Raw genomic sequence first — 19,547 nt, forward strand, 5'->3', positions numbered from 1 at the left:
AATTTCTAGGGGGTGTGGTCGTACTTTAGAAAACTCCTTAAAATTTTAAAATTTTCTCCATCGTTCAAGATTTTCAGAACCGTTTAAATTTTTGAAATCCTTCAAAAACTGACCGAGAACCAGTAACTTGAATTTTCAATTTGTGGCCAAAAAGGCTCGATTTTTACAATCAAATCAGACAATAACAACGTTTTCACCTTGCAAATCGAATGTAACGTTCGATTTGGCGCCAAAATGTGGCCCACTTCTACGAATATGCGGAAATGCCAAACCCAACATAGTTTATAAAGAACTTACCTGTAAAACTGCCATGGTCTTAAAAATTTCTGAGTTTAGCACTTCATTCACTCGCATTGTTAGTATGCTCTTAGATAAAACCCAAGCTTTAATTTAACAATGTAGACTGCGAAAGATCAGGTGTAAATTAAGCACCACGACTTAGGAATCCATCTAAACAATGTAATATTGTTACGGGAGAAACTTTCTGCGAGAAAGTGACTCATTTTGTTACAAATCTGTAACATTTCTGTGCCAAGCGGTAGCAATTTTGATACCAAATAGTAACAATAAAATTTTTATCTTAGCAGGCGAGTGAATAAATTCGTATCAAAATATGGCTTCATCTTCTACTGAATTGTTTTAAGTCCTTAATTAATATAATTAAATTAATATATTAATTAATAATTAATTATATAATTAAATATTGGAATTGGAATTAATATATTAATTCTTTAATTTTAAAATCCAGGAATGCACCCTCATCCCTACGACTGTTCTATGTTTTTCGGATGTCATAACGGAGAGTTGGAGTTATTTCGCTGTCCGGAACCTTTACTTTTTGATTGCGTCTCCAAAACTTGTATGCCACCTCAACTAGTCAATTGTGACATTACCTGCGTCGGAAAGCCCAACGGTGTCCATCCCCACCCGCAAGATTGTGCCTTGTTCATCACCTGCGTCAATGAGGAGCTGGACGTTTACAGGTGTCCTTTTCCACTACTTTTCGATCCAATCCTACTCGTCTGCAATTATCCAGAATTTGTTTCCTGCTAATTAATTTATGATAAGACCAATTCTTTAATAAATGTCAAATCCATTTCATTCCAAATTCACTTTATGACAAACGTAAGCATACAAGCATACTTTCAAACCTTCAATGCGCAGTGTGAATGTGGCCCGAGCCATGGTAGCCAGTCGCCTATATTGAATAAAATATTTAAAGAATCTAGTTCTCTCATAGGGTACTACCACATATTTTACATAAGGGCATCAAGATTGGTCATTATAACAGTCACACTCTCCTCCTGAATTTCCCCTACTTCAGCGCTATATAACGACTTCGAAATATCAGCATTTGTCGACTTTCTTTCTGCAAACCGAACCTTGAAAGTTGTCCATAAAGGCTCAATTGGGCGGAGGTCAAGAGATTGACCACCCAATTAGAAAACCTGATCTCTGATGCATTTTGAATGATTTTTGACACATGCATCACTTTTGACGATAAAAGGGCGGTCAAAATAAAGTTTTTTAGCGGATTAACATAAGCTTCATGTAAGTAAATCCAAGTTCTCCTCTTTGTCATTATTCCATTGATGGCGTTCAACGAGTCGACTCCATTCCAAGCTATAATGCCAAAACCATGCACAAATGTACGAACTAATACGTTTCATTCACCAAGTATATCAACAGCTCCAAAAATTATGGACATTTCCCCGCTATATTTTACAGTTGGACTCAGATTTCGTAATATAAAATTTTATTTTGGTTTTCTCTGCACTTGGCCGACTCCAGAACAAACAACCAAAATTTTCGTCTATCCCGAGAACAAAAGTTTTTTCGGTAATCAATGGACCAGCCTATGTAAAAATAGTTAGGTTAAACTAGTTAAAATTCATATTTATCGCTTGCTTGGTTGTAAATAATTTTGTATGATCAAATTGTTCAAAACAAAACTCCTAAAACCCAACTCAGGAAGCAAATCTGAGTGGAGTTTGATTTCTCAACAAAGTGTGAATCGATTTATTCTATGTACATTAAGAATATCACTATCAATCTCGTTGGTAATAGTAGAGCACAATGGTCGACGATGTAGTCGATTTCTGAAATGCAAGTTGTATTTCAATAGATAAGTCGAATTTTAACAATTTAAGTTTAACGTTACACCATTGATTGTTTTAAAGAAATTCGATTTCGTGCTAAAGCGTCATGTTCTTTCTGGAGTATTATCCTAAATTAATTTTGTTACGTGTACAAAGCGCACAAGCATTGATAATTGTAAATTTATTTTCAAATAAAAAGTCATGATCAGTTATATTTTTAAAAATTTACCACTTATGAGACTATGGGTACGGGTAATGGAAAAGGGGATGACGACTTGATACCTACACATGGACCGTATCGACCTCGTCTCACATGATACACGCCTTACCCAACCGTAGTTTCCAGGTCCGTGGTCCCACTTCCTGATGTGGGTGCAGGTTTCATCCTTAGTGGGTGTGGTACTGATAAGATGAGGATGGTGGAGGTGTTAATCGTAAATAATGAGAAGTGAACAAGGCTGGGAGTTGCTTTCCACACAAGTCTTTATTGCTTCCTCTCTCCTCGACCACCACTCGTAGACTGACTCGCTCTCCTCTCTCTCACTACACAACTCAACTTTACTTTCTCTTGCTCGATGCTTCTCGATTCTTCTACATACTTACATACATATTACTATTGGCTATATCTATATTATAGTGACTATGCATACATATACTAGTTTCTATATGAAGGAATTACCATTCCTGATACAGTGTATTAATTTGTCAACTTCCCCAGTACAGTAGTTGCACTGAAACGGAGACTCTATTTTGATATGCTGCTCCACGAAAGCTGACTATGTATCACATTCATGGGAAATTGAGACGTGAAAAATTAAGCGTCTGAGTACCGGTTCTCGGAAAACGAAAGTATTGGTGAAAGTGATAATAAGTATGAAATCAGAATTTAAAAAAAATTCTGGCATACTAAACATTTTTTGGCATACTAAAGAAATTTTGGCATACTACCAAAATTTTGTAAAGAAGCTGAGCATTGTTCAACCTGTGATGGAAGTAACATTTTGAGGAAAGATCTTACCAAATAGGTAGTTATGGAAAAATAAAGACAGAATTCCATGCATAATAAGGGTTATGATAAAGGACTGAAGGAGGAGGAGGAGAACAAACTGAGGAATATGTGTTACTCAAACCAAATTCGCAGAAACGAAAAAGCATAAGATCTTATTCAAGGGAAGAAATATCCGGCTCTGGGTCAATCTGGATATTCAGATTGAGACTATGGGAAGAGCAAGCCCAAGTAAACCTTGCTGTGGGGCATGTATAATACGAGGGTATGTATGAATTGGTGGGGTGACGATCCTGCCATTGTTACACAGGACCGTCAGCTGCGCAAGCACCAAAGGCTTATTGCAGTCTTAATACGAGGGTAGAGTGAGTTGTCATCCCTAAGTCGATAAAATAAGAGTTAAGTTGTGAATAAGACAATCATAGGGTGTAGTAGATACATAAAGAATAAGATAAGATAAGCGCAAGGGTAAATAGGAAGAATAATTAAGGAAAGGTTTAATGTCCGAAGCATCAGAGGGATTAAAAAATTTGTTAATTTGTCCGATTACTAAATCCACGGCATATTGTTCCACAAAAGGTGAGGTAAAGCGAAGAGACAAAAATAGATCTTGCTGTTGTTTTATCAAAACAGATGGAATAAAAAAGGGAAATGTGATTCTAGAGAATTACTATCCAAAATGGCTAAGATATCCGGTGTGTAAAACAAAATCATTATGTGTTGAAACAAAGCAAAATGCAAGATAACCAAGGTTTCAAACTTTGGTTAAGGTTTCGGTTTGGTTAAGGTCTAGAAGCTCGGAACAACTTTTTAACTTTTTACACAATCTTATGAGCAACGTATTGAATAAGTTACGCATCGAGCTAGTGTTCAACCTTATTATCTAGCATTCATTAGAGAGACCTCGAAAAATCCCGGTCTCATGAGATTTTATCTTTAATATCCGAGGAAAGTTGTTTGAAGTTGCAGCCGTAGTAATTAATTGACAACCTCTGATAGCATATTATACGTACGAATTTTCGTATTAACTGAGTGTGGACTTTACCAAATGTACGACGAGTAATTTATAAAATAAAGGACGAGCAGTTGAGTGGTTGAGTCGGAACGCAAGGGACAGATAAATTTTTTTGCAATAATCATGCCATGCAACAACACAACATTTATTACATTCCAATTCATCACACCCTCATACATCAACCTACTCTCGGCTTTACATTCAAAATACATAAATACATGCATCACACAAATTTTCTTCGTAATTTTGGAAGAAAAACATGGTTCAACTATAGCAAAACTGTTCAGATATGTATTTATGATGCTTCTTTTATTTTTTTAACTATGGGTTTTTTTATGAAATTTTAATTTGGTCTGGCTATGCTGTGCTCGTCGCCGTTGTGCGAGATATTTAATTGTGTGAATGTGTGCGTACATATGTATATTTATATTACATAATCAGGAGGAGGACGAAGTAGTTTATTTTTTTAAATTCTAGATTCAAAGTTGATTTTATTTTATTTTACAGAACCGAGTTTTGAATACGAGGAACAGGAGGAAGACTTGTTTTGGTTTTGGTGTTCTGTCCACCCTCTGCTCGTGTCGTCGTCATCGTGTAATAATATTTAAGTTAGTGTGTACATACATACATGCACATTGCGAATTTATGAAATAAGTCAAATTGTAAAACAGCAACGCAATAATAATTAACCAACGAATTTTTGTATCTAGGCAGAGTTAGCATCATGTCATCAGATGACTTAGAATCGCATTAGAGTAAAACGTAAGAAACAATTCAACACAAATTATTATATGCATGACTTGAAACTATATATGCATATTGATGAATTAGAAATTGAAATGCATTGTGATTTGCTTATTTGGAATCTATTAGAATGTAAAAGAACATCACTTCTGCAAGACGACGCCGTCTGAAGTCTGGTAAGTTTCAAAACGAGGGTGGACCAAATGATGGCTAACTCGGGTGGTTACACAACTTACTAAGGTACTTGGAAAAAAATATTTTAATTTGATAATTTTCATCGGTACGTTCTTACAAGTCGGCAAAAACTACTGTTGTTAGGAGCGCAGATACATTTGGAACACGCTCCACACTGTGCCAGAATAAAAAAGTTGGGAAAAAAATCATTCTTTTTGTTGTTATGTGTACTACTAACAATGCGAAGCCGTGAAGTGGTACGCTCGGATTTGAATGGGACCAGTTTTAGTTTCTTCATCAGAAAAAATAAGCGGACCCGTATTTTTGCTTTTTCGATAATGGGTGAATTTAAGCGCGTGGCGGGCATTTCAAATATTGTTTCAGCCAAAACACCCGTCATTAAAATGGCTGTAACTTTTTGAATTTTGGCGCGAATTCAAAAAACTAAAAACATGTTTGCTTAGAATTGCGTCCTCTAAAATATAAAAATCCAGTTTCAAAAATTTTTGAAATTTCAAATTTTTAGATGGTTTTTGAACTTCAAAGTGTGCAACATCCCGAAAAAAATTCGAAATTTCAAAAATTTTTGAAAATGGATTTTTATATTTTAGAGGACGTAATTCTAAGCAAACATGTTTTTAGTTTTTTGAATTCGCGCCAAAATTCAAAAAGTTACAGCCATTTTAATGACGGGTGTTTTGGCTGAAACAATATTTGAAATGCCCGCCACGCGCTTAAATTCACCCATTATCGAAAAAGCAAAAATACGGGTACGCTTATTTTTTCTGATGAAGAAACTAAAATTGGTCCCATTCAAATCCGAGCGTACCACTTCACGGCTTCGCATTGTAAGCCCCAGGAATGGGGTTTAGACAAAATAAGTGAACAAAAATATTGTGGGGTGTGGCTATGAGGATTTGATGGGCGTGGTCGTCGGAAAAAAAATTACCGAATTTAAAAATTCCAACCATGGGGGCTTATTAGGCATGTTGTTCGGGTAATTCACAAAAATTTTTGGACCTGTGACCTTGACCGTTCCAAAGATATTAGAAGAAAACCAAAAAAAGTGGTCAAAAATCGCCGGATTTGTCATGGTTGAAGGTGGTTTTCTAGAAATGCTTACAATTCGGGCAGGTTTTCTCATCTGATCTTCGAAGTACACTCATAAAACTTCAATTATTGAGAAAAACCGGCTGCCCAAATATCGAGCCTTTTTTGAAAATCGCCATCGAAAATTGACAAATGTGCGAAATTTACACGGGTCAAGTCTCACGTAGCCCCATGTATTGGGTACCATTGAAAAGGTGACCGCGAGTGGAGTCCGAATATATATACTTTGTGGGGTCTAGGACCACCCCTTGAGATGTTAGAGTTAGAAGAAGATTTTGAGTTTTCACTCTACAAGTCGCGAGAATCGGTGTACTTTGGTCATTTGCTCGGCAACGTAAACTCCTAATCTGCTGCTGTGTTAAATTCTGGCGAGTTCTACACGGTTTCTCGCGACTTGAAGTGTGAAAACTCAAAATCTTCTTCTAACATCTCAAGGGGTGGTCCTAGACCCCACAAAGTATATATATTCGGACTCCACTCGCGGTCACCTTTTCAATGGTACCCAATACATGGGGCTACGTGAGACTTGACCCGTGTAAATTTCGCACATTTGTCAATTTTCGATGGCGATTTTCAAAAAATGCTCGATATTTGGGCAGCCGGTTTTTCTCAATAATTGAAGTTTTATGAGTGTACTTCAAAGATCAGATGAGAAAACCTGCCCGAATTGTAAGCATTTCTAGAAAAACACCTTCAAACATGACAAATCCGGCGATTTTTGACCACTTTTTTTGGTTTTCTTCTAATATCTTTGGAACGGTCAAGGTCACAGGTCCAAAAATTTTTGTGAATTACCCGAACAACATGCCTAATAAGCCCCCCTCGTTGGAATTTTTAAATTCGGTAATTTTTTTTCCGACGACCACGCCCATCAAATCCTCATAGCCACACCCCACAATATTTTTGTTCACTTATTTTGTCTAAATCCCATTCCTGGGGCTTAGTATTTTTTTCCCAACTTTTTTATTCTGGCACATTGTGGCGCTCTACGTGCAGAAATCTAAAATATATCTAGTATATTCTACCGTGGCTAAATAATTCAGGATCGGAATTATGGATTTATGCAGTAAAAGTAGGGCACAAAATAAGAATTTATGAATATTAGGCTTAGAAAGCCAATTAATAATTAAGCCATAATTGTGGAGAGGTTTGACTTGCCTTACAACATGAAAACCCTTTTTATCTCCGCTTTAACATTATACAGTGCTCCAAGAAACCATAAAGCCGGCCTTGCATTTTGCAAAAAAAACCACTATACTGTAAATATTCCCAATTTTTTTTATATAATATTATATATTATGGTAACACGAGATTATATGCAAAAATTTATTATTCTCTTTTAAGTATCAGCTGAGTTTTCGAAAGAAATGTAAAAACATGGGTCAAAAACTTGCCAAGAAACCATAAAGCCACTTCCGAAAAAATGCAAAACATTAAAAATACTTGCAAATTCCATGAGAAATCAACATTTATTATAATTCTTAGTACTTTGTGAGTCCACCACGACAAAAAATGACATCAGCTATTTTTCTTGGCATTGAACCGACAAGTTTTGTAAATAATCTTGCTCTACCTCGGACCAAGCCTCGAGAATACATTTTTTAAGATCACGTATATTTTTAAATTGTTTGCCATTAGCATATACTTTACGTGCGAGCACCTCCAAACGTTTCCAATCGGATTTAGGGCAGGGGAATGTGGTGGCCAGTCAAAAATATTCATTTTTTGATCCTTGAACCACGTCTTCATGAGGGTTGGAGTGTGTATGGCGGCATTATCTTGCATAAAAGTATATGTTGAACCACCAGTTCTTCACCAAACTGGAATTAGATGAGTTTCCAACATGTTTTTGTAATGTACTGCCGTGCTGTTTGGAGAAACAAAGCCAATTTCCGATATGCCTTTGGACGAGAAAGCAGCCCAAATCATGACAGTTCCAGTCCCAGAGTGTCGCTTGGAAAAAATATGTTCTTCCTTACGCAGATCATTCCAGTAATGTCGAAACCCATCAGGTCCGTCCAAATTAAATTTTTTCTCATCGCTAAAGACGAACCGGAAATGTCATGATTTGGGCTGCTTTCTCGTCCAAAGGCATATCGGAAATTGGCTTTGTTTCTCCAAACAGCACGGCAGTACATTACAAAAACATGTTGGAAACTCATCTAATTCCAGTTTGGTGAAGAACTGGTGGTTCAACATATACTTTTATGCAAGATAATGCCGCCATACACACTCCAACCCTCATGAAGACGTGGTTCAAGGATCAAAAAATGAATATTTTTGACTGGCCACCACATTCCCCTGCCCTAAATCCGATTGGAAACGTTTGGAGGTGCTCGCACGTAAAGTATATGCTAATGGCAAACAATTTAAAAATATACGTGATCTTAAAAAATGTATTCTCGAGGCTTGGTCCGAGGTAGAGCAAGATTATTTACAAAACTTGTCGGTTCAATGCCAAGAAAAATAGCTGATGTCATTTTTTGTCGTGGTGGACTCACAAAGTACTAAGAATTATAATAAATGTTGATTTCTCATGGAATTTGCAAGTATTTTTAATGTTTTGCATTTTTTCGGAAGTGGCTTTATGGTTTCTTGGCAAGTTTTTGACCCATGTTTTTACATTTCTTTCGAAAACTCAGCTGATACTTAAAAGAGAATAATAAATTTTTGCATATAATCTCGTGTTACCATAATGTATAATATTATATAAAAAAAATTGGGAATATTTACAGTATAGTGGTTTTTTGCAAAATGCAAGGCCGGCTTTATGGTTTCTTGGAGCACTGTATGTAGAATTGCAAAAAGAGTAAACTTGATATGTATTCGCGACATTTTTGAATTATTTATTAGCTAGATTTGGAATTCAAATGCCACAACGGAAATATTGAATTGTATTCTTATGAAAATATATATGTATTTGTAGAATAGCAGATCCATTAAGAATTAGATGCGCATCATATTTTTTGTACATATCCGGTAAATGTCAGTTATTCATGATGGCCTCGATTCGAAATAGAGTAAGGAATTATTTGTTTCTTTTTAAGTAGAGCCGAAGGAAGGAGACGTTAAGGTTGGCTTGCACATTTATGGGCTTACAGGTCAATTTTATGTTATATTTTTCACGGTAGAAATTCTGTTCTTGGACACAAATTCCTCAATTAAGGAGCCTTCATAGTTTTACATATCCACATTAAACAGTTAAAAATAGCTATGTGGCCAAATCGCAAAATCATCGCAAAAAATATTCGGTCCTGTTGTACCTCTGTTGTAGAAAGGATCTCTAGCGTGCATGGATAAAGGCTAATAAATACACACCTAAATTTATTCACTTGTATAAGTATAAGCTACACAATTCAATCACTGGTCCATTTTCATGCATGTAATAAAATCGAAACAATATGTTATTTTAGAAGCTATCATTTAGATTTCAATTCTATTCATTCATTATATGATATTCAGAGATTCACGTTAATACAATGGCATTACATGTCCTTCCGCTTCAAAGGGTTAAAATAGCAATATTTGTCATTAATGAAAACAACGGAGCTATCCAACAAGACATTTAGGTGGACAACTTAACTAGTTACTTGTAGCATTAACTGGCATATTTGATCACTCTAAATAGTTATCTTTTCTATTCCTTCTGCATCTTTTCCTGGTAATATTGTTCAGTTTATAAGCCCGTGAGCTTCTTTTCGATCAATGAGTCCACCTACTGAATTAGAGAAAAAGCGATCAATCCAGCAACAAGTCAAATTTAAGTAATTATTTATACAACTCATGCAAAAAGCGACCTGTCCTTCCGTTTTGCCCTCGCACACCCTAGCAAATACATACATATTCACATAGCCTTAAGTATACTAGAATGTGAGCAGTAAATTAATCGTACTTTCAGCAATATACTTAAACGCTAATATTTTCAAAGATTTTCCCGCATGTCCAAAAGAATCCACCTGGGTGCCTAAAGGTCTTCGAGATTTCCACATTTTTCGCTCAAATTTCGATACCTCTGTCGCATTGATTCGACTCAAAATGAAGATTTCTGATAACTCCAAAACCCTAGTTCCATGTGGGATCAACATTATAACGAATAAAGTTGATAATATCCCCAAACTTGGAATTATAAGGTAAACTAGGAAACTAGCCTTGCCAAACATTCTGATTGTACCATAGTATGACAAAACAACGACGGAAAAACCAAAAAATATTAATGGTGGGACAGAAAACGTGCAGAAATTTTGATTCGTGTACTTATTCCAGAGAAACAGTTTTATGTAGAGGTGACTCTCCTGGAATCTCAGGTCCAAATTGAAGCGAACTTTACATTCAGTGAGATCTCTTAAAATATCATTTGTCGCACAGACCACCATAAGACCAATGATGAAGAAAGCATTGGTAGCTTTTGTAGCTTCCACAGCAACTATGACGAGTATCAAGCACCTTAGTAAAAACAGTAAAATTATATTTTGCGTGTGTTGTGATAGAACAAAAAGTGGGTCAAGTTGTAAGTAAACGGCAGTTAGGGCAAATGGGATGGATACGAAGAAACAGAATGGAAGCATTAATTTCATTCCTAGTTCGACGAAGAAATAGTTGGGATGACGAAGCTTGGGTGCGCTGAGTTCTGAAAGTTGGTACAGTTTAATTGATATGTATGCATATGAATACAAAATTGAGTATTTATGTAAAGAGTTGGCTTAAAGAAACTGAGACACAGTTGCATGCGAATTTCAAAATCTAATAACTTCAAAACTACGGAACTTATGTCGGTCAACTTTTATTATTATCTCGTAGATCCCCGGTTAGCGTAAATAATTTAATTGATTTGGTTGGGAAATAACTCCATCAAATTTTGTAAGACGGAAACCCGAAGTTATTTCCACTTTTTTGAAATTTTGTGATTAGGCTAACATTGTCCGAGTTCAAAAAATTGTAATTGAGGAAAATGGATCAACTACCAAAAAGGTTATCAATATAAATGTGCTGATCATACATGTTCACTCTCACTCCTAATTGTGCATATGAGAAGGAATGAGAATGAATGAAAATGAGTTTGAGTTAAAGTGAATGAGAATGAATGAAATAACATTCAGCCACTCTCACATTAATGAAAATGAGTGAAACGTTCCTTGATATACGTGAATGAATTTGAGTGAATGAGAAATCTCATTTCACCTCACTTCTCATTCTCACTCAATTCACTCGAACAACGAGACACTATATACTGCCCTTGCAGTACTGCGCTTAAATCACATGCATCTACATATGTATGCATGCCGAACTAAATTAAAGCGAATGACTATGTATGGTTGTGAATGAAAATGAGTGAATGTGAATGAAAATGAGTTACTGAGGAACGTGAATGAGAGTTAATGAGATTGGAAAAATGAGATTGAAAATGAATGAAAATGAATGACAGTTGGCTATTATCAATGTAAATGGGTGAAATTTGAATGAAAAATTACATTGAACATGCACGGTGCTGATTGGAGCGTGTCTCAATTTCTTAGGCCCACTCTTTATAGTTGTCATATCTGGTTACCTTTAGTTTCCTCTTGGAAATCTGCAATGCTACAAAGAATCACTTGCGCAATTATTGGTGTAAACGCCAGGACATAATTCATAGCTAGAAATGCGGAAGGGTATAAAGCGCCAAGTATTTGTCCATAGATGCGGACAATTTTAAGGGTTTGAGATATCCCTGGAAGAGAATGATCCTCATGTTTGTCCTTTACGAAGAAGGGTTTACACAAAACAGCGAAACAGAACAGGGTATGACAGAAAGTACAAATGGCACAGAATATGGTTAAATATCGTCTTGATTTTGATAGGTTGGGAACAAGGAGGAATTGCTTGTTAGAAATGGAAACTTTGAAAGGAAGTAGATATAACTTATCACCGTACAGTTTGATAAATAGGTTTAAAAGTCCCCACATTCCGGGGGTTGCCATCATGAAGTTGGTTTTTGCGTTGTTTCTACAGTACTAAACTTGTGGTTTGGAAGGTTCATATAAATAATTCGGCAATCTGGTGGGCTAGGAACCCAGCAGATTTTGCATACGTATTTCGGGGCTTTCATATAAAATTGTAATTAATTAAATTATGGTCTGCGTCGTGCCTAATTTTTCGTGGATTATATAATTTCATTATGAAGTTTTCATAATATGTACGATATCTTTAGTTTTATAATGTATGTACTTATTTCGTCTATGTGAAACTAAGCCCATAAAAATATAAGTATGCATAACCAAATAGTTCTATTTTTCCTCATTCTCATAATAATCTCAATTATTAGATTAACGGCCATATTCTTAATGACATTTTTTCACCCTAAGTGTGAGTGGCCATTTAGGCTCAGTGCATTTCATATTCTTAATGAAAATAATCTCCACTCACGTGAGTGGAGACTTTGAGAAAAGGTGAGTGACCTTTGGGTCATGGAAATGAGTGGAGCTCAGAAAATTTTCACATTTCATATTCCTAATGACTTTTTTATTTCTCCACTCAACGAATTTTTCAAAGTCTCACTCAATTTCGCTAGTTACGCACCGAGCTATCTTTGGGGTCCACTTTCGACGTTTGACTTCACAAAATTTCACGTAATTATTTTATATATGCGGAAAATATTCACGACGCCTCAAAAACTATTTTCTGGGATCATCAGGTAAGAAATTCAACCAATTAAATTAATTAATATCATATTTATAAATACCTGAAATTTTTCTGGATTTTTGGATTAATTTCATAAAATTTTCAACAGGGTAAAAACATGTCGCTTTCTCGTTTGCAAGATTATGAAGACCGATTGGAGCATATTAACGTTATCCCGAGCCGGCAATTGAAGGACAAATCCAATCCACTGGAATCACTCTCGGAACACCAATTTCAGGCCCGCCGACTCAGCAAAAATGCCACTATATTTGTTGCTGATCTCATACAGGATCAACTTGTCAGTTCACTGAAGCGAGGAGTGCAAATCCCTCCAATTTTGCAATTACTTGTTGCATTACGTTTTTATGCTGGAGGAACTTTCCAAATTCAAGTCGGCGATTTGGCAAAATTATCACAAGGTACCGTCTCCAAACTAGCCATTGACTGCACTCATGTTCCTATCAAATCGGTTGGTGGAGAAAATGCAGAACTTTTCCGAGATCGACACGGGAGTTTCTCCGTCAACGTTCAAGCAGTGTGTACGTCCGATCTTAAAATTACGAATGTTGTACCCCGCTGGTACGGTTCATGTCACGATAACCGGATCTTCGAAAATTCAAAACTTTGCGGACAACTGGAGCGAGGCGAAGTACCCGGCATTCTTGTCGGTGACTCTGGATACAGTTGCACCCCGTACCTGATGACCCCTCTAACAATGCCAAGAACTGCAGCGGAAAAGCGATACCAGAGTTGTCAAATAAAAACCAGAAATCCGATCGGACGCTGCTTTGGTGTCTTGAAGCAGCGCTTCAATTGTCTGCGTCACATGCGTCTAAAATTGTCAACGACGCTGACCACAATTGTTGCATGCTGTGTGCTACATAATATTGCCCTGCTGTACCGTGATGATTTGGAATTTGATGATGACGAAGACGATGTGCACGGAAACCTGCCCAACCAATCTGCAACGACAACTTCAGGAATTGCTGCTAGGAATAGAATTATCACATCACATTTTTCATAAATTGTACGAGAATTTATTTGTTATACGTTTGTTGTAATTGGATATATATATTTGTTTATTATATATCTTTTGAGATATATATAATTCGTTGATACATAACAAAATCGAATTGAATAGTAAATTAGATTGTTTTGAAAGAAAATGATGTTTACATATCACTGTCTTGTTTTGATTCTTTAATCTGGATACGAATTAGCTCCATCCTCGCCTTGTGAAACTCTGCATCCATTTTAACATTTTGCTCTTCCCTGTCAATCTGTATATCCAGTAATTTCAGTTTTTTCGCTTGCAATTACTCCTCCATTGAAATTATAATTTCGTGTCCTGCAAGAAGTTTGCGCTTTCGATCTTGTGGTTTTGTGATTCTTGTCTTCTGGGGCTTATCACACACTTCTTGAACTGATAAATTACAACTGGTCACAAAAACTTTAAAACTGGCAAAAGTGTTGAAATTTACTCACTAGTTTTCTGAATTGAATCTCCCAACGATGTTTCATTCATCTCGGTACAATCAGAAGGGACGACAGTCGGAATTTGTTCATGGTTAGCCATTGTTCCCTTGTTGGACTCCTTTGCATTTTGCCCTAAATAATATGAAACAAATTTAATTACACAAATTAATGTATTGTGACAAAATAGCGTACGACGCAACCACTCGTCAAATCCAAGCTCGACACCCGATCCCGCTGAATCAGCGTCGTCGTCATATTTGTTGGCAAGTGAGACAATTTGTGCTGGTACAATGGCGGCGACCTTAGTAGAGGTAGGCGAAAGAGAATTGTCTTTGGAGCCTCCTCCGGTCTTTGTTCTCGCTCTCTTCCTTTTGGAAATCTAGGAAATTCAGCAAAATTTAATGGGCCGTATAACTTAACACATTGCACAACTTTTAAAAATTACGAACCTTCTTTTTACAACGACCTTTCAGGTTCTCCCATGCTTTTTCAATTGAGGTCCAGAACGTTTCACTACAGATATGTGCGAACAGAACTCAGTACTAACTTTATCCCAGGCGTCGTTTTTCTGGGCCGTCCACACCGCATTTGTCGCCTTGTTCTCCACGACAGCTTTCACCTCTGGCTTCTTTAGAATTTCCAACAAAATTTCTTTTTCCAACGTAGTAAATGCGGGTAATTTTGCGCTCTTTTTATCCGACTCATCTTCCGAACTTGACATGTCACTTGGCTCAGTTGTACTTCGTTGCGACACTTTTAAGTTTTATTTGTTTTTAGCTTGATGCGCCAATTTATTATATAATTAAAAGTTGTTAAAATTATTATTGTGAGCAATTTATGCGAATCGGAATACTTTCTCCAGCAGAGTGAAATTGAAAATCCCGCATTTAAATCTCAACTCAGCTCACAAATCAACGACTCAGCTCGCAAAATCTGAGTGGAGATTCATTTTCATTAAGAATACGAAACGAGCTGAGTGGAGATTTGCCACTCACACTCACACTCAGCTAAGTCTGAGTGTAAGTGGCGATTTTTATGTCATTAAGAATACGACCGTAAGTGTATGCCGACATGCACAAATTCCTCTGCAATAGACCTGAAGTTGTTGAATCGACGTTTACAAGTATTTAGGATATAACAGGTTCGCGGTTCACATGTTTTTATGGTGGAATAACTCGATTTTGTGTGGGAGAGCCGTTTTTAGACTGAATTGTAAAGGCATTTATTTCAGAAACTTATATTTTAGAAATTTTTATAGAAACGGTGAAATAATTATCTATGGAGGCACATTGAAAAAAAATGTGGAGAAGTGCTTAGGGCACGTAATCTTGAGCTGAAGGCTAAGAAAGAAGTGATTGAATTGGGATAAAAATCCCAATATATGTATGAGGTCTCCACTTCCAAAGGAAGTGGATATTTAATTTAATTAGGAATGTGATATGAGACGCGACACTCTTATCACATTCACCACTCCAATTGCCTATATCTCGCAATGTTGAGTGAATTTTTAGCTGGCCAAGCTAGAAATCCGTCTCGTTAAATATTTAAGAATATTATTTTTCTCAAGGACAATCCTCATCCAGGTCGGTGATCAGCCGAACTGGATGGGGATGGTCACACTACCTTGCCAATCATAAGTTTTCGCATGTGCACATTTATTTCCTGGACTGATTGGATAACTATGTACATTATGTATGTCATAATACGGGCGGGTAAACACGGTGTTGCACATATACGAGTAGGATTGGTGACGTATTACAAAATCAGTCCATACATTTATGTACAAAATTCCTATCTGGTTAAGGCTGATGCTTATTTTAATTCATGGATAGTACTCAGTCGTAAACCCTGCTCAACATATTAAGAACAAACAATTGATAATTTAGCTACATATATAAGCGATTCGTTGGCAGTTAATGACTAAAATTTTGTAAATAGTGCACAAGTTCTTGATCATACGCATTGCTAATCAAGGTGTAAATGTTGTACATAAAAACGTGTAGTATGTACCATACTGTACACGCATAGCTGAAAGTGTGTGGAGAAAGTTTTGCTGCGTTTAGTCTAAAATTGACTACGTGCAACTTACGATTGGTGACGATGTGCATGCCGTTCAATCCGTTGACGGGTTTACTCACTCCGATGGTGGATCGATTTCTCGCCCACGTTCATAAATACATACATACCACCACTTTCTCTTCCTTCTTTCACTACTTTCTCCGTGCACTGCACTTGTTTGATCCTCAGTTTCTAAAACCTGTTGGTATGGGAACCATGTGTCCCGTTAAAATGACCAGGCTGGATGCAGGGAGGAAGTACAGAGTAAATATTAATATTAGTCTGACTGCGATTTTAACCGTACTTTGTATGAAATACCGATACATTTCTTGTCTTAAAGGTTACACATACTCTTGAAATTTTGGTGAAAAAAGTGTCCTGTATATCTTGCAAATATAAATCCGGACAATTTTTCTTAAGCAGGTTATGAAATAAGTGGACCACGCTATTTTTGCAAGCTACGGTTGGAAGAATTATGCGAATCATTGAGGTAAGTTAAGTACATACATGTTTACATTTGCCAACAAAATATTTGTTGCTATCGGAAATTCGAAATTCATCTGCATGTTTGTTGCAATTTGTTGGGCATGAGCACACATATTTAGTTGTCTTGAGTGCAAATATCGTCACAAATTCGGGATGGAATTTACATGGATTTTTTTTTAGAGTTTTGAATGGTAGGATTACATAATTTGCGATTTGAAGTTGCGATATTAAATATTTTGTAATTTTAATGGGTTATTTTAATAATGATTTTGTCCAAAAAATTATAATCATTCATTGATGTGAATTTTGCCATTTGCAGCCAAGCCGAAGCCTGCCAAACGGTCCCGTACTGCATACATTGCAAATGGAACGATGTCATCATTCCGACGATGGACAAATGCCAAATGTGTCAGGACGAGATTAATACGAGACAAGAAAATGAAGTAGGTTGTGTATCGCTAATATTGTGTACATATTTATGTATCAAAGTGACCAATTGACCCTACTTATGCAGACTGACAAGATTTCCTTGCTCAAGCACGCATGCAAACTCCACGGGAAATTGGAGGATGTGGAAAAGTGTGTCCAACTGATTCGAAATCTGGACCCGATCCTAATAGGCACGTGAAATATATGGTTTATTAAAAATTATGTCGTTAGTACTGCTTTATGACAATGTTCTGTCCGTCCATTTGGTTCTTAATTAATACTTTTGAATTTTTAGACGATTTTGTAGCCCACAATGTGTCAACTGTCGACACATGTGCACTTCTTGCCCTTTGTCGCGCCAAGTTCGAAGTTATCGTGACTAATGTGATTGATCTTGAAAAAAGTGAGGACAGAATAAGTCTGATTTGGGGGGAGGATGAACCCGTCGTCATGGCGATGAAGGGAGGTGGTGGTGGTCGTGGTGGGGGACGTTCATCAAGTCGAGGTCGATCCTCCTCGTCCAGTTCGAGATCGTCATCTTCTTTTAGAAAAATATTACTTCCGGGTGGACAGTCGACTGGATCTGTGCATCGAGTAGGGCTCATAAATCGGGGCGGTATGGGGCGTAGCTTCATTCCCATTTTCACCCCGGTAGGAGGAGGCCGCCACACTGGACATACGTGCAACTTGGCGTGCGACGTGGTAGAAAATAGGGAGATGACGATGGGCGACTATTGTGTGATTGGATTTTTTGTTGTGATTTTAATCTCGATGATAGCACTTTGCGTGCGGCGGTCACGAAGACAGAAGAAATTGGCGGATAGAATTTATTTGTAAATTGGTTTTTGAATTGAATTGAAGCATTTATTATACTCAATTACTAAAACTAGCGATTACAAGATTCAGGATTTACAAGCATACGCTTCGCACCTGTATGAATCAAATAAAACAACTAGTAATATTTTCTCGAGTTTACAAAGTACATTGATAAGATTAACTTACGTACTAATTAACTAACTAAATTAATTAACCAAGTAATAACGTATATTATTAAACAACCCTTGCTTGAATTTAAGGTTAGCGAGAACAAAATTTAAAAAGACAGATTTCAAGTGAATAACGTTTAAATAATTCTGATGGTTTGATGGTGCAATATGTCCGACATTCGTATGTTGCATTAAAGAATTAAGTTTTTGCGAATTTTATAATTAGGTAAGTGGAATGGACAAATGCAGATAAAATGGGTTTTATGCTTAAAAATAATTACTGGAAATATTTATGTATTCAATGTTTCTCAATTATGTACATATTAAAAGGACCAGTTTTGTAAACCAAGTAATTTGTAGCCAAGTAATTTCTTGGCTAAAAACCTGCCGCTAATATCATGACGTAATATTTAATATGTATTAATTTTTATTCTAAATCTTTACAATTAAAGAAATCCGAACAAATTTTGATGAATGGTTTTGACTCTTTACTTGATTTTGATTTTTTTAATTTCCCATGCTTCTATTGAAAAAACGAAAAAAAAGTTCACAAATATGTATTACGCATAAGAAGTTCATAATTCGTAAATATCGGTATTTATGCAAGTGCTGGAAAATATGGCTTGAAAATAAATATTCTACAGTAATTAATACATTCCTAGATAAATTTTCGCAAAAATTAAGAGAATCGAGGACTTAGGAGCCGTACGGTCTCATAATTGTAATTATTTCTCGTTTCAAATTGCATTTGATTGCCTGCAGTATTTTCCGACTGATAAACACTACACATCTTGCCGAAACGGTTTTAAATTCCTATACATATTTAGTCCGACCAGTTATGTACATAATAGGTTACCAGTTTTGAGCAAGAAAGGAATTGGGTATTTTATTATTCTTCCACTTAACTTTGGAGTGGTGTAATCGATAAATGTATCGGTGAAAGTGGTGCAGATGGAGAATGGGTAATTATTATCGTACTTTATTCTAAGAGTACACATATACATACACACATACATACGTGGGTGAGTCCGAGAAAGTGCTTTCATTAGTGGACATCATTTCGAAAAATGTTTCTCCTTTTACCTATGCTCAAAACGTACAAAAAAACCTATTCTCAGCCATCACGTTTCTATTTGTAATAATTCATCTGTGCGTTTCATGGATATTTACTTTGTTTTTTAATAATCAAGCTTACATTGAACCTTTGACATTGCATTTGTTTTATTTATACTCGCGTTTAGTAGGAAGGCTTCCAATAAATATATTTTTTAAACTTAGTCAGCTTTCTACACATTTACATAATTATACAC

At 36.3% G+C, this 19,547-nt stretch overlaps 2 protein-coding genes and 1 long non-coding RNA gene across 3 annotated transcripts; 2 read left to right on the forward strand and 1 right to left on the reverse strand.

Annotated features, from left to right (window-relative positions):
* Positions 1 to 12,920: 12,920 nt before the first annotated feature.
* LOC110850466 (putative nuclease HARBI1) lies at positions 12,921 to 13,826 on the forward strand. The gene has a single exon (XM_022097900.1). It carries the CDS (start codon positions 12,921 to 12,923, stop codon positions 13,824 to 13,826), a length of 906 nt encoding a protein of 301 aa, XP_021953592.1.
* A 168-nt stretch (positions 13,827 to 13,994) lies between these two features.
* LOC118435878 lies at positions 13,995 to 14,884 on the reverse strand. Its single transcript, XR_004835047.1, has 3 exons — positions 14,728 to 14,884; positions 14,288 to 14,657; positions 13,995 to 14,225 (listed from the first exon to the last, which is right to left on the reverse strand). It is a non-coding gene; the product is annotated as an uncharacterized LOC118435878 (long non-coding RNA).
* A 1,646-nt stretch (positions 14,885 to 16,530) lies between these two features.
* LOC118435638 lies at positions 16,531 to 19,538 on the forward strand. Its single transcript, XM_035851974.1, has 5 exons — positions 16,531 to 16,676; positions 16,760 to 16,826; positions 17,142 to 17,265; positions 17,337 to 17,442; positions 17,547 to 19,538. Exons 1-5 carry the CDS (start codon positions 16,544 to 16,546, stop codon positions 18,086 to 18,088), a joined length of 972 nt encoding a protein of 323 aa, XP_035707867.1. The 5' UTR covers positions 16,531 to 16,543; the 3' UTR covers positions 18,089 to 19,538.
* The last annotated feature ends 9 nt before the right edge of the window (positions 19,539 to 19,547 follow it).

Source organism: Folsomia candida, unplaced genomic scaffold (assembly GCF_002217175.1).
Source record: "Folsomia candida strain VU population unplaced genomic scaffold, ASM221717v1 Fcan01_Sc005, whole genome shotgun sequence".
Lineage (NCBI taxonomy): Eukaryota > Metazoa > Arthropoda > Collembola > Entomobryomorpha > Isotomidae > Folsomia > Folsomia candida.

Bases quoted from the DNA above. Each gene is read 5' to 3' on its own strand.
- LOC118435638 (XM_035851974.1), top strand. From the start codon at position 16,544: ATGGGAACCATGTGTCCCGTTAAAATGACCAGGCTGGATGCAGGGAGG. The intron at 16,677-16,759 runs GTTACACATACT...TTTCTTAAGCAG, and splicing joins ATACATTTCTTGTCTTAAAG to GTTATGAAATAAGTGGACCA. The intron at 17,266-17,336 runs GTAGGTTGTGTA...CTACTTATGCAG, and splicing joins ATACGAGACAAGAAAATGAA to ACTGACAAGATTTCCTTGCT.
- LOC110850466 (XM_022097900.1), top strand. From the start codon at position 12,921: ATGTCGCTTTCTCGTTTGCAAGATTATGAAGACCGATTGGAGCATATT.